The sequence below is a fragment of the Leopardus geoffroyi genome, chromosome C3, assembly GCF_018350155.1.
Source record: "Leopardus geoffroyi isolate Oge1 chromosome C3, O.geoffroyi_Oge1_pat1.0, whole genome shotgun sequence".
NCBI classification, from domain to species: Eukaryota; Metazoa; Chordata; class Mammalia; order Carnivora; family Felidae; genus Leopardus; species Leopardus geoffroyi.
In genome coordinates this window covers 4,645,633-4,673,120 of record NC_059338.1, presented here as the reverse complement: position 1 = coordinate 4,673,120, position 27,488 = coordinate 4,645,633, and the positions used below count along the sequence as shown (strand labels likewise).

The following is a 27,488-nucleotide window of genomic DNA, read 5'->3' as shown; positions in this document are numbered from 1 at the left end:
GGACACGAGCCGGGCTCGGGCCCTCCCCCGAGCTGCGCGGATCCCCCCGGGGGTCCCGCTCCCGGCCCGGCTCGGCTGTCGGCCCCGCGCCTCTCCCCGGCCGCGCGCGGACGGCGGGGGCTCGCGGGTGGCGAGGCCCGGGAGGACGGCGGGCCAGCTCCGGCGACCCGGGGTCCGCGCGGCGGGTCTCCCCCGCTCCCTCCCCGGCCGGCGCCCGGCGCTCCGCCAGGGGGCGACCCGAGCCCGCCGCCGCGCGTCCCGCCCTCCCGAAACTACAACTCCCAGGCCGCTCGGGGGTCGCGGCCGCCCCGCCCCGCCCCGCGGGTCGGCCCCCTCGGCGGCGGCGGGCGGGGCGCGGCGGTCTCCCTGGCGACGCGGGCGCTGGGGCGCCGGGCGGGAGGCGGGCCCGCCCCCTATTGTGTGGCTGCGGGAGCCGGGCCGCGCGGCGCCGGGCAGGTGAGGGCGGGGGCGCTCCGGGGCAGGGACGGCCGCCGGCGGGGCTCGCGAGTTCCGGGGGAGCCGAGGCGGCGGGGGCTGGGGGCGCCGCGGGATTCTTCGGGGGAAGCAGAACTCGAGTTGTGGGGAGTGAAGTGGGGTTTTGGGGGGGCGGGTCGGGGAGGGGGATTCCCGGAGAACCGGAGGCGACTGGAGGTAACGCGTGCGTGTGTGTCTGTGTGTGTGTGCGCGCGCGCGTCGGTGCAGGGGGGTGGGTCTGGGGGGAGGGTGTCCAAAAGCAAGGGGTGGGGGGGGAAGTTCAGGGGTCCGGAGCAGGCGAAGGAGAAGGGAATTGAGGGTGGGGTATCCAGAGAGTATTGTGGGCTGGGGCCGGAGAATTTTCGGGAGGGCGATTCCCGCGGAGAGGATGGGTGGGGACTCTGCGGGCGACGGGAAGGGAGTGCCTGGAACCGCGGAGGACCTGGTGCAGTTGGAGATCAGGTGTGGAAAATGGGAATTTGCGGGGAGGGGGGGGGTGCTGTGAGAAGTAGGGATAGCAGGAATCGGAGCCCTTGGTGGGGAGACCAGACGGGTGAGGGCATGGGGAGGGGGCGCGGTGGGCAGAAGAGTTGGAAGATCATAGGGACAGCAGAGGAATGCTGGGGAAACCCGGGTTACTGGGGTGCTCGGAAAGCTGAGCCGCGAGGGAACTGGGGCTCCCATCCGTTTGGGAGAAGCTCTGTCGGGGAAGAATGGGAGAGCCCGCCGCGGGCAGAGGGAAGCCAGGGGAAGGTTTGCTGGTGAGTCGTGCGGAGTTACATACGCGGGGCCATTAAGTAGAGGCAGGGGTCGGGCTGAGAGACACGGTGGGGGAGGGCGGGATGCTTTACAGCCAGTCTGGGACTGGGAGGCCGGAGCGGGGTGGAGGCCAGAGCAGAGTCCGCTGGGATCTGCGGGGCCCAAGGCCGCAGCAGTCCCGCCCCCAGCCCACTGTGACCACCCTCTGGGGCCCACAGGAGTTCCTACCCTGCGCACCCCAGGGCTCACTTTGTACTCACTAGGGACTGGCAGGCTTCCGGCTTCAGGGACCATGCCTCTAGGGCTGGGGAAGGGAAAGCCTGGCAAAGTCTGGGCCCCGAGGACACTGGAGGAGAGCGAATGGGAAGCTTTGGGGTGAGGCACTCGGGTCGTGCTGCCTGGCGGAGCGAGGGCTGCTTGGCAGCATCATGAAGGGAGAGTGGTGCCAGCTGCCTGTCCCGGGACCTGCCCAGGCCTGGAGGGTGCCATCCCGGCCCCCAATTCCAGCAGGTGGGGGAGGCATCTCCTCTCCCCGCTGCCTGACTCAGTCACTGCTAAAGCAGTGTTGGGAGGCTGAGTGGAGAAAGAGATACGGCGTCCCTCCCCAGCTTCCAGGAGTCACAGAGGCTGGGGAGGTGGGCAAGGGATTGTGTGCGTGGGTTCCCTGGGGGCCGCTTTCTGGGGGTTCCCGCCCAGGTTTTGCCCTTCACTGGCTCTGTGCCCCTGAGCAAGCCCTGAGCAGGGTCCTTATTTGTCACTGTGGGGTGAAGGAGTGATCCTGGTTCTCCCTGGCGATCTGCTACTTGTTATCAGCATCAGGACTAGGGAAAGAACAGAGAAGAGCCTGAGCCATGGGGACCCTTCATTTCCCATTTTCTGACAAATCTTTTTCCAAGCTCAGCTTTCCAGGCACATCAGTAACCCGGGTTTCCCCAGAAGGCTCTTCAGATCTTTCCAACTCCTCTGCCCCACCCTCCCCGTGTCCTCCCCTGTCAGGTCTCCCCACCCAGTGCTCCCTGGTTCTCCCAGAGCCCCCACCCCGGCCCTTATCCCCCAGGGCGGCAAGATCTCTGGTATCTGCGTCCCTCCCCTGCTTCTCTGCTCTCCTCTCTCTTCGTTTGCTCTCCTGGCCTGTCTCTGACCGTGGGGTTTCTTCTGGTTCCCAGTATTGGCCCACTCGACATGTTGCCTTGCGTTTTGTGTTTAGATCTGGTGGTGCTCCAGGGAGCGGCTGCATCAGGTGTTACGTGAGCCAAGCCCTAACCGTGCAGAAGAGTGAGAGCTGAAACCTGCTACCGCATCAGAAGGCATCCCTCCCGGGGCTTGCTGGGCTGTGGACACCTCCCGGGCCCCTCCGTCTGGGCCCCGTGGATAGGAGGGGCCGGCCGAGCAGGCAGCTGGGCTATGGTTTGCTGCCTCGGTCTGGCCGTCCTCAGCCTGGTCATCAGCCAGGGGGCTGACGGTGAGCCGGATTCCCTGGGCTCAAGAGCTCCCTGCCGGCCTTGGAGTGGGGGGCATTCCCCAGGGCGGGGGGGGGGGGGGGGGGAGGGGGTTCTCTGTGAGCACGCGGGGTAGGGGATGAAGAGCGCTGGTTCTGGAGAAGTCGAGGCTTCTCTCAGCCACTTCACAGAGTCCTAGGGATCGCGCAGAGACGCTGGGGGAGCCTCCTGTCCCTGCCCTGATTCTGGTCCCTGTTGTCCGCACAGGTCGAGGGAAGCCTGAGGTGGGGTCAGTGGTGGGCCGGGCTGGCGACAGTGCGGTGCTGGGCTGTGACCTGCTGCCCCCGGCTGGCCGGCCCCCGCTCCATGTCATCGAGTGGCTGCGCTTTGGATTCCTGCTCCCCATCTTCATCCAGTTCGGCCTCTACTCTCCCAGAATTGACCCCGATTACGTGGGTAAGACGAGGGGGATCAGGAGGTACTGTGAACACCCCAACAGAGGGGGGCTGGGTGGGGGGCGGGCAAGACCTCTTCTTAACTGCTCTGCCTTCCCCCTCCCCCGCTGCGTCATGCCAGTTGGGGGGCTCTAGGCGGCTGGCAGGTGGGTTGACGGGCAGCAGGGTGAGTGGGTCTGTGGCCTGTGTGCTTCTCCAGTGGAGGCTCAGCGGGGGGTCTCCGTCCAGAGGTGTGTGTGCATGGAGGGTGGACTGGGGAGGGCCAGGGTCCCTAAGGGTCAGGGAATGGATGGGGCCAGGCTGGGTTATGTGGCTCCTGTACTAACGTATGGACCCTCCCCCCTCCCCCCGGGCTGCCTTCCGCACCCCTGCTGGCTCCCTCAGAGGGCTGGGCTTCCTCCTAATCCCGAATGGAGTCTTAATCTGAGCGGTTTAGTGCAGGCCTCAGAGGGCAGCGTGTGGGAGGGCCCAAGGCGAGGGCTGGGGGCTGCTGGGCCTGACAGTCTTTAGAGGGAGACCCAGGAAAGGCCACCTTGGGGACGCTGATGGGGGAGGGGACCCCCACCTTTCCCCTCTTTAGTTTGAATCCTGAGAGCGGCTCTGAGATTGGCTGAGCTGTCCCTGAGGGGCAGGCTGAGCTCAGGCAGGTGCCGCCGGAAGGAGAGTTTATTTTCAAACCGGGGGCAGTTGTTGGCAAACAGCCTGGTGGGAGCGGATGTGTCTACACAAGCCCCGTGAGAGCTGATGAAAGCAGGACCCAATTAGGACAAGTGGGGTAAAAAAAAAACAAACCAAAAAAAACCTGGCTGTGCCTACCAGCCCGCCCTCCCTGCCTCTGCGGGGCCGGGGCTGGGCCGGGAGGGGTTTGGGCTGAGGGCTGAGGCTGGGTAGATACAGAATGTTGCCTGACTGAGGACGGGGCAGGGGCAGGTGGAGCGGAGGAGGGAGAGGAATTTTCCTGGGATTCCTAGCTGTCCTTCTCTCTACCCATCTTGGGGTCCCTCGGGCAGACAAGCCGCTGGCTGGCCGGCTGGCCACTTTGCTATCTGTGGGTTTCCTTTCTCCGTGTCACTCTGAGCTGCGGGAACTGTGAGCGGTAACCCCTCGGGGCTTCTTCCTGCCCCTGCCCTTAGTGCCCACCCCTGCCCCCGCCCCCCAGTAGCTAGTCCAGCCAGTCTGGGGAGTCAGAGCTGGCGGGGAGGGCCCTGTGCCCATTAACTCTCTTACTGCCTCCCGTCTAAGGGGCCTCTCGGCCTTTGTGCAGGGGACTCCGAACCCGCAGTTGCTAAGCAACGGGAGGTGGAGGTTGCTAAGGACAATGCCGTCCTGTCATAAGCCCTCTGGGCAAGCGAAGGAGAGATGGTCTGGGACTGCGTGTGTGAGGCTGGTGGCCTGAACGTGGGAGGGACCACGCCTGAGACCCCAGCTCCCAACCTTTGAGGACTCCAGAATCCATCTGGCGGAGGGGCCGGGATTTACAGACTAGCACAAAGTGATGAAAAGCGGTATAAAACAGGCTGGGACGCCTTCCTAACCCTCGCGCTGACTTGGTCTTTGACTTTCATGCTGTCTTTCTTGGGAACTTCGGGACAGCGCGGCTGACAGAAAGGCATGAGTTTTCTCTCTGTCCCGAGTTGTTTGCTGCAAGGCAGTTCTCTTTTTTTTTCTTCCTTTTCTAGTGTTTATTTATTTTTGAGACAGAGAGAGACATAGTGTGAGCGGGGGGGGGGGGGGGGTGGTCGAGAGAGAGGGGGACACAGAATCCGAAGCAGGCTCCAGGCTCTGAGCGGTCAGCACAGAGCCCGACGTGGGGCTCGAACTCACAAACCGCGAGATCGTGACCTGAGCCGAAGTCGGATGCTTAACCGACTGAGCCACCCGGGCGCCCCAAGGCAATTCTCTTATTCTCAGAACACTCCACCCTCCAGGCCTCTCCCCTTTTTTCCTGCAAAACCTTCCTTGTGGTCACAGCTCCCGGGAAGCAGTAGTCCTCTCGCTTCGTGGTCCTTGGAACCTCTGAACACAGCAAGGAGCATCTCTTGAACTGTGTATGTGAGCTTGCACATGCGCGTGCGTGTGGGTTCTCTGCCTTCTGAGAGCTGGAGAGAGCAGTCAGTGCCTCCCGCTTCCTCGACGCACCCCTGCATGTGTGGGGCGGGGCAGGGCGTGGCGGGGGAGGGTCTGAAGCCCACCAGGCTGTGGCCCTGCGGGTGGAGGGTGGGCCTCCGGGAGGGGCCTGGGACTCAGGAGGACTCAGGACTGCCTGCCTGCCCCTGGCCATCTTCCTGCGCCGTGCCACAAGTCTAGCAGCCCGTATCTCCCAGAAAAGGGAGGGCACGCAGTATGCCTCCTTGAATGTTCAGATCCGCAGACATTTAGAACTGTTGTCCGCTGACCACCAACACCCTGAGTGGGAACACCCTGGATGTGGTCAGTGCTGTGTGCCCCGAGCGTCACTTGATCCTAACCCCATGGTGCTCTGGAAAGTGTTCCGCATCTGGAGGAAGAAGGCCTGACTTTGTCACTTACGAGCCGTGGGATTTTGGAAGGAAGCTTCGTGTCCGTCCTTTCCTCTCTAGTGGATTTCCTGCGAGGATTAAATGTTACGTGGTCCACAGTCAGTGCTCAATATCCCTTCCTCTTCTTGCTTTTTTCGTAGAGCTCGAAGACAACCGTAATGAGAAGTGGCTATCTTTTGGAACTTAAGGGGACTTTGCACTCTGGGGTCGCAGGGCTCCGTGGCCACGCAGATGGGGGTTACGGAGGAATCCCGAAGGGGGTGTGTGTGGAAGGGTGTGATTGTGTTAAATATTTACCCGCAAGGCCTAGGCTTATCTCCTAGGTGGAGATTTCAACACCTAGCCCTGGAAACAGGTCCGCCCATCCTGGAGAGTCCACACCCCTGGACCTCATCCTTGGGAGGAAAAAGTCCCTTGCCTAAGACCACCACGCCAGCCTCAGCCTGTTCAGTCTCCTCTTCTTCCCTGACGGCACTAGATTATATCCCTGCAGGCTTAGATTATATTTTGGAAAGATCACCCTGAAGGTAGAAAGGAAGCAGGAGGACAGCTTCAGAATTTCTGGTATTCGGAAGGCCAGTCGGGGGCACCGGCTGGTTGTTGGGAGGGGGCACGTGCTCAGGGACTGTCTCAGAGCAGTAGTTGTTCCGTGTCAGCCCAAAGGTTTAGAAAATCTCATTTGTCCACATCGAAAGTCAAGGTGTGGTGGGCCGATGAACGTAACGGAAGGCGGGCTCGGGGCCAGGAGGCGTCGGGGTGGGCTGTGGAGTAAGTCGAGAGATCCTCCAGGACCACACTAAGGTGAAAGCCGTGCGTTCGGAACAGATCAGGGGGCAGAATCTCAAAGCCGTGCTGAACGCGCAGACGTGGGCGGTGACGGAGAGGGGTCTAGGCAGTCCCAGGTGCTGGCAGGGCGGTGTGGTGCGCGGTGGGGCCAGCCGCTGCTGGGGGTGGGCGGAGAGGACCTGCCACCAGGTAAGGGGAGGCCCGAGATCGAGTCCCGCTTCTGATTTCACACCTTGTGCTCATCTGTTTGTTCGGTATGTGAGCAGTGAGCCGCCTGCCTGCCCCGTGTCCCTTCCCCCCTCCCTCCCCAGCCAGATTTGTCTTAACCTCTTTTTCCGGATGAAACCCGAGTTGGCCAGTTTGCCCAAGGGAATACACCGCAGAGCTGGGCTCTGGGTCTCCCTGGCTCCCGAGTGTGGGCCTCTCTCACTAGGCGGCACTGCCGGTGACCCCCGAAGCTGTGTGGGGAGGGGGCCGAGGGATGTGGGGGGCAGCCTCAGTCTGAACCTGGTGGCGTGGTGGATGCTGACGGAGGGTGGGCGTGTGTGTCTGCCTGTGCTGTGGCCGTGTGGCTTTGTGGAGCTCCGTGTGGCCAGTCAGCCGGGGCCCCGGGTGCCCTGGGGCGTGAAGGGATGGGGTGAGGAGGCTGCTGACCTTGCTGCCTGGCTGGGCTGGACTCTGGCCACCCTAAGGCGCTTAGGCCGTTGATAATAGCCCCGAGGGATTAGGGGCTTTGGTAGGCGAGGTCTGGGTCCCTGCTTGGGCCCCAAACACTGCTGAGGTTTCCAGGGCCAGTGCTGTGGCGGGAGGGGTCCTCCAGGAGCCATACGTTGCCCCTCGGAAGCGCCCAGGGCTGGGGCAGATCCTGTAAGACTCACGAGGAGACTAAGTGTGGCTCTTAATTTTTTTTTTTTTTTTAATGTATATGTATTTTTGAGAGAGACAGAGACAGAATGCGAGTGGGTTAGGGGCGGAGAGAGAGGGAGACACAGAATCCGAAGCAGGCTCCAGGCTCCGAGCTGTAAGCATAGAGCCCGACGCGGGGCTCGAACTCGCGAACTGCGAGATTATGACCCGAGCCCGAGTTGGACGCTTAACCGACTGAGCCACCCAGGCGCCCCTGAGTGTGGCTCTTAAACCGCCCTTCTCCCAACGGTCCTTGAAGCCCCCTGCGGTCCAGTAGGATGTCTTGTGCACCTGCTACCACTCTGGGTTTCTCTTTGTCTAAACTGGATCTCAGCTGCTAAAAGACAGGAGTGATCCGGGGCTGAATGGAGGGATCTGCCCTCGGTGACCCCAGCCCCACCCGTGTCTCTCCGGTCCCCACTGGATCACGGTGACTGGAGGAGACAGGGCCTCGTTCTTGACCTCTGAGAGTAACCAGCGTGACCAGGGTTTGGGGCTCCTCCCCCAGGGCGAGTCCGGCTGCAGAAGGGGGCATCTCTCCGGATTGAGGGGCTCCGAGCGGAAGACCAGGGCTGGTACGAGTGCCGAGTGCTCTTCCTGGACAAGCACAGCCCTGAGGACGACTCTGTTAACGGCTCCTGGGTGCACCTTACAGTCAATTGTATGAAGCTGGGGGCAGGTGGTGGGGGGGGGAAGCCGCATGATGAGGACCTCTGGGGTGGGGGTGGTTCCGGGGCCCCACCCTCGCTGACACTCCTGTGTGCTGGCTCACTGTCTGCATCTTGCCCCTTCCACCGCCACGCCTGCCCTCCAGTGTTGGAACTTCCTCTGTCTTCCCCGTCCCTGCCTCTCTGGCCGGGAGAGGGGAATGGGTAGGGGGCTGCGCGAAACACGGCTCACGTGTTGACACGGCGTTTTGTTTTCTCAAAACACCTTTTCACCCAGGACCTCATGAATTCTCTGTCAACCCTAAGAAGGAAGGAAGGTCAGAATCCTTCCCCTTTCACGGATGGGGAGACTGGATCCTGCCGCTGCTTAGGGGCAGAGCGGAGTCTGGACCCAGGCCTCCGGACCCCCAGAGCAGTGCCAGGGGCCACTAGCTTTCCCCTGGCTCTGACACCCCTCCTGCGCACAGCCCCAGTTGCTAAGTCCGCAGGCCAGTGCAGGGATGGGCTGGTGCCACCCTCTCTTGGCCTGAGCTCAGCAGGCAGGGTGGCCCTGGGCTGGGGACTCCCGAGCAGTGGGGCCGGCCGGTGGGCTGAGGCCTGCAGCCCTGACCGGTGTCCCTGCTCTTTGGACTGAGAGCCCCTCTGGCATCCCCTGATGCCTCTCTCTCCGCAGCACCCCCTCAATTCCTGGAGACCCCTCCCCAGGTGCTGGAAGTTCAGGAACTGGAGCCTGTGACCCTGCGTTGTGTGGCCCGTGGCAGCCCACAGCCTCATGTGACTTGGAAGCTCCGAGGACAGGATCTTGGCCAGGGCCAGGGCCAGGTGCAAGTGAGTCCCGGGGCTGGGCTAAGTGGGCCTGATACGGTGTGAGGGGGAGGCTTGGGGGCGGGGCTAGAGGCCCAGGGGCCAAAGGCCGAGCTGGGAGACTGGCCAGGGAGGGACGCCTCATTGGCTTCCTGAGCCTGGGGTGCTGCTGCCCTCTGCCGGCCAGACTCGGAAGTGCAGGGTCTGAGGCCCGCGGGAGGGAGGGAAGGGGAGGCGGGGGTGGGGTGGGGAGGAGGAACCTTCCTCATCCCCTCCTACCCTAGGTGCAGAATGGGACGCTGTGGATCCGGCGGGTGGAACGCCGCAGCTCTGGGGTCTACACCTGTCAAGCCTCCAGCACTGAGGGCAGTGCCTCCCACGCCACCCAGCTGCTGGTGCTAGGTGCTCTGGTGGGGGTGCTGCGGGCTGGAACTAGGGACCTGTATGGGGGGGGATCTGACCTGTGGCTGGGGGTGCACGTAGCAGGAGAGGACACAGGGGCGTGGAGAGAAAGGGAGCTACCAATGCAGGCTGGTGCTCTAAAACCACATCTCTCTCTCTCTCTCTCTCTCTCTCTCTCTCTATATATATATATATAATTTTTTTTTAATGTAGTATTTAGTTTTGAGAGAGTTCAGGCAGGGGAGGGGCAGAGAGAGGGGAACAGAGAATCCAAAGTGAGCTCTGCGCTGACAGCAGTGAGCCAGATGGGGGGCTCGAACTCCCCAACCGTGAGATCATGACCTGAGCCGAAGTCGGACACTTAACCGCCTGAGCCACCCAGGCGCCCCTCTAAAAACCAGCATCTTAATTTTAAAAGGAGCAGTGAATGGACGAGTAGATATTTAGGGCCCAGCAGTGTGGTGTGTAACCCCCCCCCCAGCCCCCCCAGGTTCTCATCTATATATAAAGAGGTTCATATCTACATTTTAGGACTAGGTTAAGAATTTAATCAGGTTCAGTTGAGTACAGTGATCAGCACTTAGTAACTCCTGTCCGAGACCTTCCGTCTAGAAGGAAAGCTAAGAGACGGCCTGGGCTCTGCCTTCGGAGGGCCTCTTCTAAAGGGAAGGCAGATGAGTTAGTGAAATGTCACTTTTCCCTGGTTCTGTGGGAAGGCAGCGCTGAGGAACTGTTAAGGGCCAAGCCCGCCGGGGTCAGGAAGGCCTGAACGAGTCTTGCCTACCCTGCTAACTTTGGGCCCTCACTTCTCTCTGCCTCTCGGCCTCCACTGCTTCATCCGTGGAGACAGTAATTCCTGGCACAGAAGGCTCTTGTGAGGATTAAAAGAAATGGTGCAGGGAGGTGCTCAGCAGAGCGCCCCGCGTGTCTGTCGTGTTCTATAGGCCCTCCGGCTCGGATCGTCACCTCCTATTCCCGATGACCCAGGCAGCGGAGCCCGGGGAGGGGAGAGAGCAGTGGGGCGGTAGAAGGGAGAGATGGTTTTGCAGGGATGATGCGGCCTGGCCAGACGCTGTGGAAAGAGCGTTCCAGACGGGGTTGGGAGAGCAAAGGCGTGCAGCCGGCCCGGGGCACGACACGCCCACCCTGAGCTGAAAGGGTTCTTAAGGGTTGGCGTATGAAAAGACGGTTGGCCGGGCCGAGAGGGGTTGGATCCTGAGTGCCCACGAGGCTGGATCGAGAAGTTCGAGCTTGATGTGGTGGGAGCCAGGAGTTGTGAGTTCTTGAAAAAAAGATTTTTTTAATGTTTATTTATTTCGGAGACAGAGAGAGAGCATGGGTGGGGGAGGAGCAGAGAGAGAGGGAGACACAGAATCCCAAGCGGGCTCCGGGCTCCGAGCTGCCAGCACACAGCCCGATACGGGGCTCGAACTCCCAAACCGTGAGAGATCATGACCTGAGCCAAAGTCGGTCGCTCAACCGACTGAGCCACCAGGCGCCCCAGGAGTTGTGAGTTCTTGAACAGAAGCGTTGTGTTCTGGCCAAAGGGGGTGTCTCTGTGCGAATGGCCGCTGGAGTGGCCAGACGGGGGAGCCTCGGTCGGGGATCGTGCTGTATCCGCTGGTGAGGTGTTGGGCACCTGCATTAGGGTAGGACACGTGGAGGTGATTTAGCAGGCGACAGCGGAGGGAGGTAAAGGGTAAATGAGCAGAGAGTGAGCCTGCCTCCCCCTCCCCAACATACACGCACAGGCAGGTTCTAGGCGGGGGAGTCCGGGTGAATTGGGTTGTCCCTGGTGGGAAGGGGATCTGGTCTGGGGAAGAGAAGGAACTTGGTTAGGTACAGGGGTTAGGGCTGTTTCAGTTCCCCTATTCCAGAGGGCAGATGGCAGGAAGAACTGTAGAGGGGACCTCAGGGCTGAAGCCTCTTTCTTCCCATGTGCTCCCCCACAGGCCCCCCGGTCATCGTGGTGCCCCCCAAGAACAGTACGGTCAATGCCTCCCAGGATGTTTCCTTGGCCTGCCGGGCTGAGGCGTACCCTACCAACCTCACTTATAGCTGGTTCCAGGACAGCGTCAACGTGTTCCACGTTAGGTGGGGCTTGGGGGTGGGCGGGGGACCCGTGGGCAGCCTTGGAGGAGTCCCCCGGCTCAGCGAGCCTGGACCCCTGCCCACACGTGCCACATTGCAGCCGCCTGCAGCCCCGAGTGCGGATCCTGGTAGACGGGAGCCTGCGGCTGCTGGCCGCCCAGCCGGACGATGCGGGCCGCTACACCTGCGTGCCCAGCAACGGCCTCCGTCGCCCGCCCTCGGCCTCTGCCTACCTCACTGTGCTCTGTAAGCCTCACCCGGCTCCCTCCCCAAGCCTGCTCCCTCCCCCTGGGCCAGGCCAAGTTCCTGCCCCACAGCCTGCCACTGCTTCCCCCACCAGACCCAGCGCAGGTGACAACGATGCCTCCTGAGACCCCCCTGCCCGTAGGCATGCGGGGGGTGATCCGGTGCCCGGTCCGCGCCAACCCCCCACTGCTCTTCGTCAGCTGGACCAAGGATGGGCAGGCCCTGCAGCTGGATAAGGTACAGACCTCCGGGCGGGGGAAGGAAGGGTGTGGCTTGGTGTGATCCTGGGCAGGCCAGCTGGGGTGGAGTTAGCTCAGTGTAATTCAAGTCAGTGACTAGGGATACACCCTTTCCCCGGGGGGGGGGGGGGGGGGGACTGTGTGGGGGTGTTTGTGGAGGAGCACAAACAGACAGCATCTGTCCTGAAGGAGGGCACAGCCTAGAAGGGGTAGGACAGAGCACAGACACTCTGCTGGAAGGCCAGGGCTGGTTGAGGACAGATCAGCAACAACTTCTGGGACCTTGGTGATGGGCCTTGGGGGGGTGGACAGACATTCGGAGCGGGAACCAGGGCCCCGAGGCAGGAAACGGTACCTCGCGTGTAGGGCGTGACGAGTCCTCGAGTTTGCGGGGAGCCACATGCCCGTGGGTACACGGTGCTGCAGAGAAACAGGTTGGGGCCAAGAGGGAGAAGCGTGGGTACCAAGTGAATATTACGTTCTTACAAGCAGTTGGGGTCTTTGTCTGCCCTCGTGGGCGGCCACCACATCTTTTAGTCCTAGGGTCCCCGTCCCCGGGGGCTTCTGCGATAGGAGGACTGGATACGTTTTGGTTGGAAGTTACAAAAAAAGTCTGCAGGCAGTCGGAGCCAGTGGAGCTGTTGAGCAGTGGTGCGACAGCATCGGAGCTGTGAGCGGGAGTGGAGTCTGTCGGGTGGATGGAGGGCAGAGTGGACACAGGGAGAGGGGTTCAGAGGCTGCGAAGCGGTCCGGGTGAGAGGTGAGGGGGTCCTGGGCGTGGACGGGCTTCACGCCTAGATGGAGGCCTTCCCGGAGGAGAGATCTGGTGAGCAATTCGATGGGGGAGTGAGGAGTCCGGGTTAGTGGGGACAGTGGGGCCCTTGACAAACAACAGGGAAGGCAGGGAAAGGAAAGGATTTGGAGTGGAAGATGCTGACTTTCGTTACGGGGGTGCCGGACACCCCGGCAGGCAGGGCTCAGCTCCAGCGGGCGCCGCTGGAAAGAGAAGCGTAGGCCTGGAGTTCAGCAGGGGTCAGGCCTGGAGGAGGAGTCCTCTGCAGGGATGTGGCCTTCTCCTTCCTCCCCAGCCTCTGCTGAACCACTTTCACTTCCCCCGCAGCTCCCTGGCTGGTCCCAGGGCCCCGAGGGCTCCCTGGTCATCGCCCTGGGGAACGAGGATGCCCTGGGAGAATACTCCTGCACCCCCTACAACAGTCTCGGTACTGCAGGGCCCTCCCCGGTGACCCGCGTGCTGCTCAAGGTGAGGGTGGCTGCGGGCGCCCTGGCGAGGGGGGCAGAGCAGTCACTTCGGAGTCCAGCGGTGGCGGCGGCAGCTGTCAGACTCCGTGCCGGCGATTTCTGTAGAGGTGGTGCTGGCGAGGTGGGGTGTGAGGGGCGCGTACGTCCCCAAAGTAAGATACCTGCCTGCCCGACTCGCTAACCTTGGCCTCGAGGAAAAGGGGGGTGAAGCAGAGGAGAGGGTGAAGGGTGTTCCGGGGAGGCGTGTGCCCCCCAGAGAGGCCTCCCAGACCCCCATTTCCCTCCAGCCCCGCCGGGGAGCAGAGACAACAGGTAGGGAGACCCTGGGAGATGGGGTGTGATGGGAGCCCCAGAGAGGGGAGCGGCCCTTAGACGGCAGTGCGGGAGGCCCCTCCCAATGCCAGATCTGGCTTGCAGGCTCCCCCAGCTTTTCTAGAACGACCTAAGGAAGAATATTTCCAAGAAGTAGGGCGGGAGCTACTCATCCCCTGCTCTGCCCAGGGAGACCCCCCTCCTGCTATCTCTTGGGCCAAGGTAAGGCTCCTAGCCCCGCTCTGCCCACGCGCACACGCTCTGCACCCCTGCCTCTCCCTGCCCCTCGTCATTCTGCGGGAAGGAGGGAGCCATCGGAGGCAGGGTGGGGAGGACGCTGGAGCTGCCCTCGGTGAGGGGTGGCCGCATGTGTCCTCAGGGCTGACCAGTGGTTCCGTAGGTGGGCCGGGGGCCGCAGGGCCAGGCCCAGGTGGGCAGCAACAGTAGCCTCATCCTGCGACCGCTGACCAAGGAGGCCCATGGGCGCTGGGAGTGCACCGCTAGCAATGCCGTGGCCCGAGTGGCTGCCTCCACACATGTCTACGTCCTGGGTTAGTGGCTGGAGAGCAGGCTGGGGGCCAGAGGAACCCATGTGGGACAGGGGACGGGAGAATCATTTGTGGAGGTCCACATGGGGATGGGGGTCAGGGGCCCTGGATGATGGGTTGGAGGTCAGAGGCCCTGGGAACCCTCCTTAGCTCTTTACCTGACCAGCCTCCCCTTCCCCCCCCCCCCCACTCAATTCCCCCTCCCCAGGCACCAGCCCACACGTTGTCACCAATGTGTCCGTGGTGCCTTTGCCCAAGGGTGCCAATGTCTCCTGGGAGCCCGGCTTTGATGGTGGCTATCTGCAGAGATTCAGTGTCTGGTATACCCCACTGTGAGTGATCTGCCGCTCCTGTCCCCCCACCCGATTCCCTCTGGCCCTCTGCCCTTCCTCCCACCCTTCCATCCCAGCCCCGCCCTAACTCTGCTGCCCTGTTTCCAGGGGGATCTTTGGTGTTCAGGGCCCAGGTCCCGAGATCCTGGACGGCTGAGGGGAGGGGACAGGTCGGTCTCCGGACTCCAGAGCTTCCTGGCCCTCCTAGTAACGAAGTCCCCCCGTTTCCTCACGTCCTCCAGGGCCAAGCGTCCTGACCGAACCCACCACGACTGGGTGTCGCTGGCAGTGCCTGTGGGGGCTGCTTACCTCCTGGTGCTGGGGCTGCAGCCCCATATCCAGTACCAGTTCAGCGTCCTAGCTCAGAACAAGCTGGGGAGTGGGCCCTTCAGTGAGATCGTCTTGTCTGCCCCCGAGGGTGAGAGATCTCCCCCCGCCCCCACGCCAGCATCTGACCGGATGGGCTAGGACTGATAGGCAAAACCTGGATTTGGCACGACCCGGGTGGGAGGGGGCAGAGGAGCCGGGCAGCTTGCGGTCCACAGGGGTTTATGGAACGTGATTCGGGGGTGTCTTTAGGGGCTCTGGGAGAATGGCTGAGCATGGAGTTGGGGGTGGGGAATAGAGGGGTTGGCATGTTGTGGAAGGGTCCTGGGAGCCCCATCTCATGCCTGTCTGCCCTGCTTAGGGCTTCCCACCACGCCAGCTGCCCCCAGTCTTCCGCCCACTGAGATGTCACCTGCCCTGTCACCTCCCCGAGGCCTGGTGGCAGTGAGGACACCCCGGGGGGTGCTCCTGCATTGGGATCCCCCAGAACTGGTCCCTAAAACACTGGATGGCTATGTCCTGGAGGGGCGGCAAGGCTCCCAGGGCTGGGAGGTGCTAGACCGGGCCGTGGCAGGCACAGAAATGCAGCTGCTGGTACCTGGACTCATCAAGGTATGTGTGGGAGGCAGGCACCGGGAGGTTCCTCCCCGCGGTGCTCCGGGCCCCGGCTCCGTTCCCCAAACCTGGGCTTCTCACCCTCCCTTCCCAACTGCACGGTCTTTCTGGACAGAGCTGGGGTGGGCGGTGCTGGGTCCTGACCCCCTCCCCGGACCCCCACCCCCAGGACGTTCTGTACGAGTTCCGCCTCGTGGCCCTCGCAGGCAGCTATGTCAGCGATCCGAGCAACACGGCCAACGTGTCCACTTCCGGTGAGAACCGGCGGGAGGGCACGGGGTGGAAGGGGGGGGCGCTGAGCCCACCGTCGCGGGCACCGACCGCCCCTCGTGACCCCTCGCCCAGGCCTGGAGGTGTACCCCTCCCGCACGCAGCTGCCAGGCCTCCTGCCCCAGCCGGTCCTGGCCGGCGTGGTGGGCGGGGTCTGCTTCCTGGGCGTGGCTGTCCTCGTGAGCGTCCTGGCCGCCTGCCTGACCAACCGGCGCCGGGCAGCCCGCCGCCGCCGCAAGCGCCTCCGCCAAGGTAGGCCCCCGAGGCCACGCCCCCTCGGGCCCCGCCTCCCGCCCTAGCCCCGCCCCCCGGAGGTGGCCACCCGCCTCCCGCGCAGGGCAGGTGCGTCCTGTCTGTCCGCACTTGTCTGTCCCCAGCGGGGAGGGTTTGCCGGCGGGTGTTGGGTGAGGCTGTGCGCCTGGGGCTCTGGAGGGCCTGAGGTTTGCCGGTGTCACCTCTGGTTCTGCCCGAACAGATGCGCCTCTTATCTTCTCCCCGCCCGGGAAGTCAGCTCCGCAGTAAGTCCCTCCACCTCCTCCACTTCCTTCGGCCTTCCCTCTGCGCCCGCTGTCTTGGCCTCCTAGGTGGTGCCTTGGGGTGGGCGGGGAGGGGCGGGACAGAATTTGGAAGGAGGCGAGGGTGGGAGTGCAGAGGTCCCAGCCTGGGGCTGCTCACTGTTGGCTGTGCGCCTTTCTGCCACCCCTCCACCACGTGGGTCCTGGTGTCTGTTCGCTGTCCCTAGCTCTGCTCTGTTCACCAAACCTCTCAAGGCTGGTCCTGGGAAGGGGCCTGGCCCCCTGCCACAGAGCCGGATCCCCTGTCCTTCCCCAGCTCTGCTCCGGGTTCGGGCAGTCCTGACAGCGTGGCAAAGCTGAAGCTCCAGGGCTCCCCAGTTCCCAGCCTGCGCCAGAGTCTACTCTGGGGGGAGCCCGCTGGTCCCCCCAGCCCCCCTCCGGATCCTCCACCTAGCCGGGGCCCCTTACCCCTGGAGCCCATTTGCCGGGGACCAGACGGCCGCTTTGTGATGGGACCCAGCGCCGGGACCCCCCAAGAAAGGTCAGGCTCTGAGCGAGCTGAACCTCGGACCCCATCCCAGCACCAGGCCAGGTCCTATGACTGCAGCAGCAGCAGCCCCAGTGGGATGCCCCAGCCCCTCTGCATTGCAGACATCAGCCCTGTGGGGCCCCCTCCCGAGGTCCCGCCCAGCCCTCTGCCTGGTCCAGGACCCCTGCTTCAGTACCTGAGCCTGCCCTTCTTCCGGGAGATGAATGTGGACGGGGACTGGCCCCCTTTCGAGGAGCCCGGGCCTGCTCCACCCCCAGATTACATGGATACCCGGCCCTGCCCCACCTCATCTCTCCTTCAGCCCCTGGACTCCGCCACCGTGTCCCCCAGGGCAGCGCTTCCTGGGGCTGTGGTCGGGGCCGGGGCCACCCCAGAGCCCCTGTACACGGCCCTGGCCGACTGGACCCTGAGGGAACGGCTGCTGCCAAGCCTTCTCCCTGCCGCCCCTCGGGGTAGCCTCACCAGCCAGAGCAGCGGGCGGGGCAGCGCCTCGTTCCTTCGGCCCCCCTCCACAGCTCCCTCTGCGGGAGGCAGCTACCTCAGCCCTGCTCCGGGAGACACCGGCAGCTGGGCCAGTGGCCCTGAGAGGTGGCCCCGAAGGGAACACGTGGTGACAGTCAGCAAGAGGTGAGGACAGTCCCTGCCCTTCCCCACCTTGGCTCCAGTCCCTGCCCAGACTGCCCCACCCCTCTCCTAATACACTGTGCCTTCTGGGCTCTCCCACCCTGGGACCAGGAGAACTTGTCTCCTTTTAGAAGCTTTTGCCGAGGTCCGGGGATCTTCGGGGGGAAACCCATGGCGCAAGCTGAGTTGGGGGACTCTGGGTTTGGGCTTTTCTGCTCACCCTCTGTTCTTCTCGCCGTACCACGCATTTGTCCCCTGTGACAGGAGGAACACATCTGTGGATGAAAACTATGAGTGGGACTCAGAATTCCCCGGGGACATGGAATTGCTGGAGACTCTGCACCTGGGCGCGGCTGGCCCTCGACCCCGACCTGAAGCTGAGCCAGAGCTAGGTGCGTGAGCCCCCCAGGAAGGCGGTGCGACACCCCCCGTTCCACGTCTCCCCCGTCTGTTCCCAGCTGGGCCCCGTGCCCCAGCCTTGCTCCTCCTGCTCTCCCTTGGCTCATCTGCACCAGTGACCCCCAGCCCTGTCCTTGCTGTGCCCCTCTCTTGCAGATGTGAAGACTCCGGAGGAGGGTGGCCTCTTGAACGCTGCCCGTGCTTCTGGCCCCGAGGCCCGCTGTGCTGTCCTCCGGGAGGAATTCCTAGCTTTCCGTCGCCGCCGCGATGCCACTAGGGTCCGGCCACCGGTCTATAGACAGCCAGTGCCCCACCCCGAACAGGCCACTCTGCTGTGAGAGCGCCTGATAGGAGGCTGGGTGAAGGCACACAGAGCCTGCAGAGGGGAGGCCCCAGCAAGCCCTAGCTCCGGCCTGGAACACTGCTCCTGCAGCTCTGGTGGTGGTGGGCTTGGGTGGGCTTGCTAGGAGGTGTATATGCCGGGCCCCCGGAGTCCGGGGACTGGGACAGGGATCTTAGATCTGCCCGTGTGTGTGTGAGTGTGTGTGGTGACGGTGATGGTGTTTGTGGTGTGGGTGAGGTTTTTTACAGGTGAATAAAGAAAGTCTGACACATGTTTCTGTGTGTCTTCTGCCTTTGCATCTGAGAGGGAGGTAGGAAAAAGCCCCGAACCCTTAAAAAGGAGGCGGCCCTTGTGAGTGGACAGGGCTGCACTCAACACCCTTTCAAAAAGCATTTATTGAGTGCCTGCTGAGGGCATCTACGAAAGACCAACCGTTGAGCTAGACGCTGAGAAAACAAAGTTCACGAAGTCAAGCCTTTGCCCTTGGTGAGTTTCTGCCAGTTGGTGAAGCAGGCAAAGAAACAGTTACGGTGTGATGTGGTAAGTTCTGTGATAAAGCTAGGTGCTGGATATTGCGGTAGCACGGAGGAAGGAGTCCACAAACAATGAGTGCTTACAGCACAGCACGAACTGGGGACCGTGCTTCCCCTGGGGAGCTCCTCACGGGATGGGAGTAACAGTAATAGCTAGTCGTCGCTGAGCACCCGCTATGGGCCAGGCACCGCTCTAGGCTATTCATGTATATCATTTCCTTTTCTGTAACCGTGGGGTCGGTAGAATTATCTATTTTCTAGGCTGGCCCGCTGAAGCATAGAGGCTTTAGTCATTTGCCCAGAGGTCACACAGTGGGCGTGGGCTAGAGCAGATCAGAAGTGGGTCAAGGGAGGGATGCTCTCCTTGCACGGAGGAGTGAGAACAGTGGGTCTCCCGGGGAATCACTTGGTGGACCTGGCTCTCAGGGCCGGGCAGGATTGGGGAACGAGGGACAGAAAGGTGGAAGGACGCTGGTGGTGGATGTCCTTGGAAACCAGGCCAAACAGTAGCTTCTGCATTACAGGAAGAACCCCACTGGTGGGTGTAGGCAGGGGCTCCACCCCAGGGGGACTGCTCAGCAGAAGCCGGAAGAGGGGTGCTCCTTCAACCCCTAAGCTATGCTGCCCTCCATTCACAGACACAGAACGGCCAGCCTCCCCCTCCTCCCCTAAGGCCTCCTCTTCTGATCCCTCCAGGATTAGGAAGAGAAGCCGGGTCAGAGAGGAGGAGACTAAGGGGAAGAAATCAGGTCTGAACCCTGGGTCCCAACAGTGGTCACGCCCCCTGGGCCCCCGGGGCAAAGAATGACCTCACGGTCAGTTCCTGCCCAGGCCTGAAGTAGGTGGAGAGCGGGAGCACATGCGGGTACTGTCCTGGCCTGCACCCCGGTACTGTCCCACCTTAGCCAGCTGGAGGTGGGGGGTGGGGGTGGGGTCTACCCGTGCCTCCGTTTACCTAACCACCCTTTTTAAATGAAGACGCTTCTTCCCACGGAAACACGCCCACAGTCTTGGCGCTAATCTTCCAGGCAAAAAGCTTCCCACCGAGGCACACGTTGTGAGCTCCCAGGTGCAGACGGTGGTTCTCCTGGGTGGAGACCACTGCAGCCGCCCGCGTAGGCCCGACTCCCCAGACCCTGCCGCCCACCGCCCCTCTCCCCAAGCTCTGCCCTCCGCCCCGGCGCTGCGGCGCCTTTAAAGCCTCTGGGCGCTCGCCCCGCCCCGGGTCCGCCCCGTCCGAGGCGGGAGCCGCTGAAAACCCCCGGCCCGGCCCGGGCGCGCCACTCGGCCCGCAGCCCCCGCCCAGAGTGCGCCGCGCCGGCCCGCCAACGGTGAGCAGGGGGAGGGCGGGGGGCGCGCCTCCGGGAAGCGGGAGGCCCGCGCCGGCGACTTGCTCCCGGGGCCGGCGCGAGGGTCCGACGACGGCTCTGCTCGCCCGGTGCTGTCGGGTCCTGTCCCCAAGCCCCGACCCGGCATTGCCGGGCGATGAGGTCAGGCGAGGGTGCGGGTGCACCGACGGGGCGTCCGTCCGCAACGGGGACCGGGCCGTCGGGGTTGACGAGCGGAGGGCGTCGGGGCGTGGCTGGCGGGCTCCGAGGGACCGCGCGCCCGAGCTTCCCCGCGACCCCTCACTTCCCGGTTGCAGGAGCACGTGCGGGGGCCGCCCTCTCTGTGCCTCCTCCCGCCGGCCGTCTTCCTGGGGACTCGGGGTCGCGGGCTGGGGAGGAGAGGCCCCCGACCTCGGGGGGTCGCCGCCGGCGCGCGCGGGTGGTGTGGGGAGGGGGCTGCTTGCAGGAGCTCCGGTCCACCCCCCGCCCCCCCGGCCGGGGCCCCCACCCCGCGCCCCCTGCTGCTGGGAAAGCCGGCGGGGGCCGCGGGCGGGCGGGCGGGCTGCCCAGACCACTGCGTCACCCCAGCGGCGGGCTGTGGGTGACTCATCCGGCTGTAACGGCCCTGGGTGTGGCGAGGCGGGGCGGCGGGGCCGGACCTGCAGGACCGGAAGTGGACGGCCGCCTTCCCGGCCCCGCAGGCCTCCCAGAGCCCCCTTGCAGCCCGTGCCCGGGCAGTTCTGGGGGGAGCCTGGCATCTGGGAGCAGAAAGGAGCGTGGCGGGAGTGAGGGTCCCGGGGATGGGGGGGCCCAGTGGCTTGGATGGGCTTTCCCGAGTTCTGACCGCGGAGCACCAAAGAGAGGAACAGCTCCCCCTCTCCGACGCCACCCCCCATTTCTCCTCCCTAGTCCCCCGGGAAGACCCACAGCTGCAGAGAAGGCCAAGGCAGGCTGGGGAGGGCCGGGGGGGGGGGCCCGCCCCGCGGAGGCGGCGCGGTCGTCTTTGGCCGACTGCACCCCCCCTCCAGCGCCCCAGCCCTCTCCTGCCCCCTGGGGATTGGCCTCTACTGCTTTGTCCACCCCAGCCCTTCTCCCTCCAGGATTTTCAGGTATGGGGCTCTCTGGCTCCCGACAGGCCTTCGGTTCCCGGGGCATTTCTTCTCCTGAACTGTTTCCCGGAGTCTGTTTCTCTGCCCCCAAACTCGTAACTTCCCACTCCTCCGGATGCCCCCCCCATAGCCTCCGCAGCTGCCCCCCCCCCCCGGCCTCCCCCGCTGCGGGATCCCTTGCACCTGCCCACACCTGAGAATGCGGCCAGGGGCCCCTTTCCAAGGATGCCGCCTGCGGCCCCCGTGCCCAGAGCCTCGTCACCACTCCATGTGTGTGGAGTGCGTGTCTCTGCCTGGTGCCCCCACCCTGCCGGGTTCCTGTGTTTGGTACACAGAAGCCATGGCAACGGCCCCCACCTCACCCCTCCGCAAGCCTTGAGGCTTCCTGTTTGTCCAGCCTCAGCTTTCTCTTCTGCTCACTGACTTGACGGTGGGGGCTGCCCCGCGTGGCTCCTTGGTCACAGGTGTCCATCATCCTTGCTTCCGCCTGCTTCCTGTGCGCTTCACTTTGGGGACAGGGACCCCCCATCTCGCCCTTTCAGAATAGCCCTGACCCCCCGACTCTGAGTTAGGAAGTTCCCCCGCGTGCACGATGAATGGAGAGTCTCTGTCTTCCGCACGAAACACCCCAGCCGGGGACGCTTTCCCTTGACATCTGCGTGGGGTGGGGCGAGGTGAGCGTCCTGCCCCGGGTCTCTGGTGGGGGTGAGGGGTGTTCCCGCGCCAGGCCCGCCCCCCAGGTGGTTCAGCGGTCGTCTCTGTTGGGACCCCCAGCCCCAGGCATCTCCTACACCGCTCCCCACCCCAGTAGGCACCTGGCTGTCTTCCCTTCCTTTGAGGGAGGGCTGCGGAAGGTCCCCTGGGCGTCACTAGGGTGGGCCGCTCCAGCCGGCCAGCCGCGGCCCATGGCTGGCGCCTACCCCAGGGAGCCGGAGGAGAAACAGCTGTGGACAGGCTGGCTGGGCTGCCCCGCCCCTTCCCCAGGCCCCTCCCCTTCCCAGATCTCTGCCCCACAGCTGTGGCACCTCAGGGCTCACGGGCTGTGGCCCCAGAGTGGAGCTGGGTCCAGTCTCCAGAGTTGGGGAGGGACCCTCAGCGTCCTCCCTGTGCCCAGAGGTGGGCCTGGGAGGCCAAGTCCGGTCTGCCCCTGTGGAGGGGACACTGCTCTCCACTGCTCTCCCCCGCTAACCGTGCTGCCTGGGTTAATGATTCTCCTGCCCTTTCTCTCCCCGGGCCATCGTGATCCCTTGGCCTCAGGCCACGTGGCTCCAAGGAGACACAGCCCTGAGGCCCAGGGGACCGTAGTGAAGCTGCTCCCAGAAGAGAGGTCTAGACATTGGGCCAAGAAAAGGGGGCTTACTGGTGGCTGCAGGCCCCGCCTCTGCCCTTCACCTCAGGTCTCCTGGACATGCCCCTGTGTGCCAGGGGCCCCGGGCTGCTGGGGCTGGGCTGGGAGGAGAGACACTTGTCCTCCTTGCTCCGCAGGCTTCAGCCTGCCCTCCCCCAGCTGAGTGTGTGTGTGTGTGTGTGTGTGTGTGTGTGTGTGTGTGTGTGCCTGGTGATGTGGGTCAAGGCCCAGACCGACATTTATCTGGCCCAGCCTTTAGGCGGGGGAAGCGGGGGGGGGGGGGGGGGCGTTGCTCTTAATGAAGTATAAAAATAACCGATTTGTGGGGAGGATTCCTTCGGGAAATGTGCTGCTGGATAAGCTGGAGTGGAAAGGAACCGCCATGTTGGAGTGCGGGGGAGGGGACTAGCCTGAGACCCAAGGCTGAGTGGCCAGAGGGGTTTGAGGTGACTCTGCCCCTGTGACCTGACTCTTCTCTTGAGCCCCAAGACCCATGGTGGGGGGCAGGATTGTTTAACCTGGGGTGTGTGGGAGAGAGGGAGCCTGAGTGACTTCAGCGCTTAAGTCTGACCTGGTCTAGAGCCGGATGTGGGGGGCAAGAGGGTCTCCCTTTCCTGTCCTTGAACACAGGTGCTTGTTCTGGGGACTCCCCCTGTATGAGCAGCAGGCAGCTGGCTGCATTTCAGAATGGAAAGGGAAGCTCATTTATAGAGCTGATGGGGACAGGAAGTGAGGTCCTGTCCTTTCTCTGGTCCTGGCTCCCCCTTGCATGAGTAGCATTCCTGAGACAGCTCCATGGGGTCCCGGAGGGGGGACCTAGGTAGTGAGGTGGTAGGTGGGGACAGACTGCCCACGGGCCAGGTCTGGAAACCACCCAGTTCTTCCTAAGTGAGGTCCTCAAATGAAGCTAAACCCTCCTGTGCATTTCCCCAACCCTCCCTCCCCTCCCAGGTTTCCCTAAAAATACCACCCGAGGCTCCCGTGTCAGTTCCCTATTCCTGCCCTCACAAATGAGCACAAACTGAGTGACTTAAAGCACATCGTGTGGCTCTAGAAATCCCCCCGGAGGTCTCACTGGTAAAACCAAAGCGTCAGCGAGGCTGCGTTCCTCCTTGGGGAGTTTAGGGGAGAATCCCTCTCCGGGCCTTGTCCAGGACGTGGGTCTGACCCTGACCCTGACCTGACTCTGCTTTCTTCTTGCTTCTGCTCTGACTTGCCTACCTCCCTCCTTCGCTTATAGAGACCCCTGGCTGTGAGGACACTGGGCCCACCTGGATGGTCCAGGGGACTCTCCCCTTCATTCAGTGACATCAGCAAGTCCTTTTTTTCTTTTCTTTCTTTCTTTTTTTTTTTTTTTTTTTTGCCATGTAACATTCACAGGTTCTGGGAACTAGGGTGTAGATGCCTCTGGGGGGCCGTGATTCTGCCCACCGCTGCTTCTAGAAAGGAAAGTAGAATTCGTTTTGACTGCCCAGTGGTTTCTCGTGGGAGGTTCCTTTTGCTTGCCGAAATCTTTTAAGGACCTACTTAGACCTCCTCTTCCAGGAAGCCTTCCAGGTTGCTTCTGCCCACACTCTCTTCTGCATTTCCGTGATGTAGGGTCTGACTGTGTAGGCCTGTGCGGTATTTGCCGTGTACAAGCCTTACCCTTTCCTGGGTGCTCACTTGGTCTCTTTGTTGGCATTCTGGGACCCAAGGCTTCTGTCTCTCCCGCAACCCCCAGCACAAATAGTGGGTGCTCAGTGAAAGCCAGTGGCTAACTGAGGGCAGTTGTGTCCAGTTCTCTGGCTCCTGGCAGAGATCTGCCAAGCCATTCCAGGTCTTCCTCCTCTCCCCAGATCGTCTTCCTTCCCAGGGCTGAAGGGTTAGAATGGCCAGCTTGCCTTTGCTAAAGCTGACCACCCCAAATGAGGAGCTGAGCCCCCAGGCTTGGCCTCATTTACCCCAGATTCTATTCCAGTGGGTTTTCTGTCTCATCTGAGTAGTGGGGCTGTTCAAATGAAATCTAACGGGAGGACTCCGTGTAATAAACAGACTGCTTGTCATAGGGTTGGGGGAACCCAGAGATGGCCTGTGTGGCCCCTTAACCCTAGAGCTCTGAGCAGTGCTAATTCAGCCTGTGCCCCGGAGTCAGGCTGAAAGTTCCCTCCTTTGATGGCGGGTCTCGAGGGGATAGGGAGTGTGTCCCTGCAGGCTGCAGAGACCTGACTACGGTCCTGGCCGTGTCTTCTCCCCAGCTCCCACAGCCACCGCTGCCCTTCGGAATGGCCAACAGGGGACCTGCCTACGGCCTGAGCCGGGAGGTGCAGCAGAAGATTGAGAAACAGTATGACGCAGACCTGGAGCAGATCCTGATCCAGTGGATCACCACCCAGTGCCGCAAGGATGTGGGACGGCCCCAGCCTGGGCGCGAGAACTTCCAGAACTGGCTCAAGGATGGCACGGTGAGAGCTGGGCCCTTCTGACTGCAAGTGCCTGGGACAGAGCCGAGCCTGGGGGGGGGGGGGGCGGGCCTGGGGTTATTTCACCTGTGGAACTGCGGGCACACCCGTCCCACTTCCTCCTCAGCCTGGGCACCTATCTTGCAGAGGACCTGTGTTTTCCTCCCTCCCATGGAGTGAAAGGGAGGCCTGAGGGGACACAGGGAAGAACCGGGGTGGGGGGGAGGGGGGTGTTCTAGGCAGTGATGCTGGAACAGCAAGGCTTTCACTCTGGGTTCAGAGGCAGGGGCTGGGCGGGAGGGAGCCCGGGCATCCCTCCCGGTGGAGGCGGAGCGCCTTCAGGTAGGACAGGAACCGCAGGGGCTGAGCGTCTCTGGCAGCAGCACGGCCTCACCTCTGCACCCCTGCTGTCCTCACCCAGGTGCTGTGTGAGCTCATCAACGGGCTGTACCCCGAGGGGCAGGCCCCCGTGAAGAAGATCCAGGCCTCCACCATGGCCTTCAAGCAGATGGAGCAGATCTCTCAGTTCTTACAGGCGGCCGAACGCTATGGCATCAACACCACCGACATCTTCCAGACCGTGGACCTCTGGGAAGGTGGGCCGGGGCCAGGGCGCCGTCGCCCTGGAGGCCAGAGGCTGGGCTAGGCAGTCTTGAAGGGAGAAGGGGGCGGGTTTCTGGCACCTCACGGACAGGGGTGTGTGTGTGTGTGTGTGTGTGTGTGTGTGTGTGTGTGTGTGTGTGTTTTTCATGGAGGAGTGGGCCGTGTTGGGGGTTGGGGTGGTGGAGGGTGTGGGGATGAAGAGGAGAAGAATTGGGAAGCCAGGCTTGCTGACCACGTGGGTGGAGGTGGAACCCCGGCACCCAGGGCCCCGGCACGGCCGAGGCCAACACGCCGCCTTCCCCTTCCCAGGAAAGAACATGGCGTGTGTGCAGCGGACGCTGATGAACCTGGGTGGGCTGGCGGTAGCCCGGGACGATGGGCTTTTCTCTGGAGATCCCAACTGGTTTCCTAAGTGAGTATCGCGGGGCGCCCCGGGCCTGTCCCCGTCCCTAGAAAATGGTCCCGCTCAAAGCACGTTTACATCCCTCACCATCCCGAGTCCTCGCTGCTCTCCCGGGACGGCAAGGGACTGTCCCTTCTGAGACACGGGGAGGGGGGTGGCGCCGGGGGGGAGGGAAGCTGGTGGCAGCACCCGGGCCCCCAGGGAAGACACTCACCGGGGCCGCCTCCAGCCCCTTTCTCACCAGCACTCTCTCTCGGCCCAGGAAATCCAAGGAGAACCCTCGCAACTTCTCGGACAACCAGCTACAAGAGGGCAAGAACGTGATCGGGCTACAGATGGGTACCAACCGCGGGGCGTCCCAGGCAGGCATGACCGGCTACGGGATGCCCCGCCAGATCCTCTGATCCCACCACGCCCTGCCCCGCCCTCCCACGGATGGTTAATATATATGTATATTTCAGCAGTGACATTCCCCGAGAGCCCCTGGGGCTCGCAGACTCCCCTCTGCCAGGGCGGGGGCCCGGCCTGCCTCCTCTGGGGGGGCACCCGACGGCGGGCTCTCCCCCTGGGCTTACTAATACATTCCCTTCCTCAAACCCACCCAAACTGGACCAACCACAACTGGCCTCTTTTCTCCTGGGACCAAAATTTGGGGGCCTCGCTACCCCCCAGCCGCATACCTCTTCACTTGCCCTTTGGCTTCTCTCCCCACGACCCCTGAGCTCCGTGCCCTCAGTCCATTCCTTGGCCGGGGGTCAGGGACGCCGCCTTCCGGCCTTCCTTCCGCAAGCATGCCTCGCCCCCAGCTGTGGCTGCAGGGACCTAATTTATAGGGAGAGGCCTGTGGCGGCCGCCTCCCCAGCCACAGCCGGGCTGCGCTCACCACACATCAAGGCAGCCAGCCCCTGGCAGGGGTCCTCTTGGCTTCCCATTTTCCATTCCCCTTGCTGTGGCTGGGGCTTGAAAAACCTGAGTTTGCTGATTTGAATAAATATCTCTGCCTTTTTTTGGATGGACTCTGGTTGTGTCTAGGGCCGTGAGCCCTCCACTGGGAAGGGAGGAAACGTGGGGGGCAGCGTGGCGATTGGTACAGGGGAGAGGGATTTCGGATGAAAGGCTGCGATCCTCACCCCCATCTGTGATTTTCTTCCCTGTTCTCTGGCTCCCGTGGTTTAGGTGAGGGTCGGTTGGGGTTGAGGACGGGGCCTCACAGCTGCCCTTGGAGTATATGCGGGCGGTGCCCACGGCTACCTGAGGGACTGGACATCCCACCTGGGGCTCCTGGTCGGCCCCCTCCCCCAGCCAGAGGAGGGTGGGGCTGGGCGGGAGGCCCCTCGGGCAGGCTTGGGACACGGTGGCCCCTGTCCAGTTGGCCAGATCAGCTTGGGGGCTAGGGGCCAAGGGTGCAGCGGTGGGGAGGAATTGACCGGCTGTGAGTGAGCAGGAAGTAGTCAGTGGTGGTGGCTGGAGGGAGGAAGCCTTGTCGATTGACCCCACGTGCTTGGGAGAGCAGGCGGGAGCGCTTCCCTTCTGGGTGGGCGGCCTCATACCAAGATAACCAATCTTGGGGTCAGGCTGTCCTGAGCTGGCCCTGACCGAGGCATGGGCGTTCCGCCCTGTGGTTTCCAGCTCCCAGGTGTCTTTACGCCACGGCCTCCCTGTCACACCCTGGGTCTTCCTCGGAGAACTGGACAGACCCCGGGCCAGCCCCCCCACAGTGGGTTCCTCCCTCCCCGCTTTCTCCTTCAGGGCAGCTGTTTCCTGAGGGGGGCAGAGCCACAGCATTGTGCCCAAGGGTGACTTTCATTCTCCTCTCACTGCCCTGTCGTGGCGACTTCTG

The 27,488-nt window shown here is 63.1% G+C and overlaps 3 protein-coding genes across 18 annotated transcripts; 2 read left to right on the top strand and 1 right to left on the bottom strand.

The window, feature by feature from the left end:
* The first annotated feature begins 341 nt into the window (after nt 1-341).
* Nucleotides 342-18,158, top strand: IGSF9 (immunoglobulin superfamily member 9). Of its 5 annotated transcripts, none has more exons than XM_045455069.1 (21): nt 342-456; nt 2,441-2,695; nt 2,940-3,128; nt 7,847-7,999; nt 8,680-8,834; nt 9,095-9,212; nt 11,165-11,306; nt 11,404-11,549; nt 11,644-11,786; nt 12,909-13,049; nt 13,466-13,582; nt 13,761-13,911; nt 14,117-14,240; nt 14,483-14,658; nt 14,929-15,179; nt 15,352-15,436; nt 15,528-15,704; nt 15,928-15,970; nt 16,284-17,144; nt 17,406-17,533; nt 17,697-18,158. In XM_045455069.1, the coding sequence occupies exons 2-21, from the start codon at nt 2,638-2,640 to the stop codon at nt 17,876-17,878; spliced, it is 3,540 nt and encodes a 1,179-aa protein (XP_045311025.1). In that variant the 5' UTR covers nt 342-456; nt 2,441-2,637; the 3' UTR covers nt 17,879-18,158. The 5 variants fall into 5 exon arrangements, with proteins under 5 accessions (XP_045311025.1, XP_045311026.1, XP_045311024.1 ...); XM_045455070.1 differs by lacking the exon at nt 342-456 and adding an exon at nt 581-651; XM_045455068.1 differs by lacking the exon at nt 342-456 and adding an exon at nt 797-936.
* LOC123586139 lies at nt 10,706-21,774 on the bottom strand. 10 transcript variants are annotated; one of them, XR_006706618.1, is made up of 7 exons: nt 21,669-21,774; nt 15,908-16,043; nt 12,736-12,784; nt 12,393-12,611; nt 12,144-12,208; nt 11,795-11,988; nt 10,706-11,025 (listed from the first exon to the last, which is right to left on the bottom strand). XR_006706618.1 is itself a non-coding variant. In XM_045455076.1 (5 exons), the coding sequence occupies exons 1-5, from the start codon at nt 21,758-21,760 to the stop codon at nt 11,885-11,887; spliced, it is 789 nt and encodes a 262-aa protein (XP_045311032.1). In that variant the 5' UTR covers nt 21,761-21,768; the 3' UTR covers nt 11,780-11,884. The 10 variants fall into 10 exon arrangements, 2 of the variants coding, with proteins under 2 accessions (XP_045311033.1, XP_045311032.1); XR_006706615.1 differs by having other exon boundaries at nt 12,393-12,784; nt 21,669-21,768; XR_006706616.1 differs by lacking the exon at nt 21,669-21,774 and adding an exon at nt 21,047-21,144 and having other exon boundaries at nt 12,393-12,784.
* On the top strand, nt 19,643-26,660 carry TAGLN2 (transgelin 2). 3 transcript variants are annotated; one of them, XM_045455074.1, is made up of 5 exons: nt 19,643-19,747; nt 24,439-24,645; nt 25,064-25,238; nt 25,555-25,657; nt 25,911-26,660. In XM_045455074.1, the coding sequence occupies exons 2-5, from the start codon at nt 24,466-24,468 to the stop codon at nt 26,050-26,052; spliced, it is 600 nt and encodes a 199-aa protein (XP_045311030.1). In that variant the 5' UTR covers nt 19,643-19,747; nt 24,439-24,465; the 3' UTR covers nt 26,053-26,660. The 3 variants fall into 3 exon arrangements, with proteins under 3 accessions (XP_045311030.1, XP_045311031.1, XP_045311029.1); XM_045455075.1 differs by having other exon boundaries at nt 19,701-19,906; XM_045455073.1 differs by lacking the exon at nt 19,643-19,747 and adding an exon at nt 20,405-20,853.
* The last annotated feature ends 828 nt before the right edge of the window (nt 26,661-27,488 follow it).

Excerpts from the sequence above, each read along its gene's own strand:
- LOC123586139 (XM_045455076.1), bottom strand. The coding sequence starts at position 21,760 with ATGGGCCGCGGCTGGCCGGCTGGAGCGGCCCACCCTAGTGACGCCCAG. Across the intron at positions 16,044-21,668 it reads AAGGAAGGGAAGACAGCCAG|GCACCACCTAGGAGGCCAAG; the intron begins GTGCCTACTGGG and ends GCCCACCCCAAG. Across the intron at positions 12,209-12,392 it reads ACTGCCTGCAGACTTTTTTT|CACCGTGTACCCACGGGCAT; the intron begins GTAACTTCCAAC and ends GTTTCTCTGCAG.
- TAGLN2 (XM_045455073.1), top strand. The coding sequence starts at position 20,545 with ATGGGGGGGCCCAGTGGCTTGGATGGGCTTTCCCGAGTTCTGACCGCG. Across the intron at positions 20,854-24,438 it reads TCTCCCTCCAGGATTTTCAG|CTCCCACAGCCACCGCTGCC; the intron begins GTATGGGGCTCT and ends TCTTCTCCCCAG. Across the intron at positions 25,239-25,554 it reads GACCGTGGACCTCTGGGAAG|GAAAGAACATGGCGTGTGTG; the intron begins GTGGGCCGGGGC and ends TCCCCTTCCCAG.
- IGSF9 (XM_045455069.1), top strand. The coding sequence starts at position 2,638 with ATGGTTTGCTGCCTCGGTCTGGCCGTCCTCAGCCTGGTCATCAGCCAG. Across the intron at positions 9,213-11,164 it reads CACCCAGCTGCTGGTGCTAG|GCCCCCCGGTCATCGTGGTG; the intron begins GTGCTCTGGTGG and ends GCTCCCCCACAG. Across the intron at positions 11,550-11,643 it reads TGCCTACCTCACTGTGCTCT|ACCCAGCGCAGGTGACAACG; the intron begins GTAAGCCTCACC and ends TTCCCCCACCAG.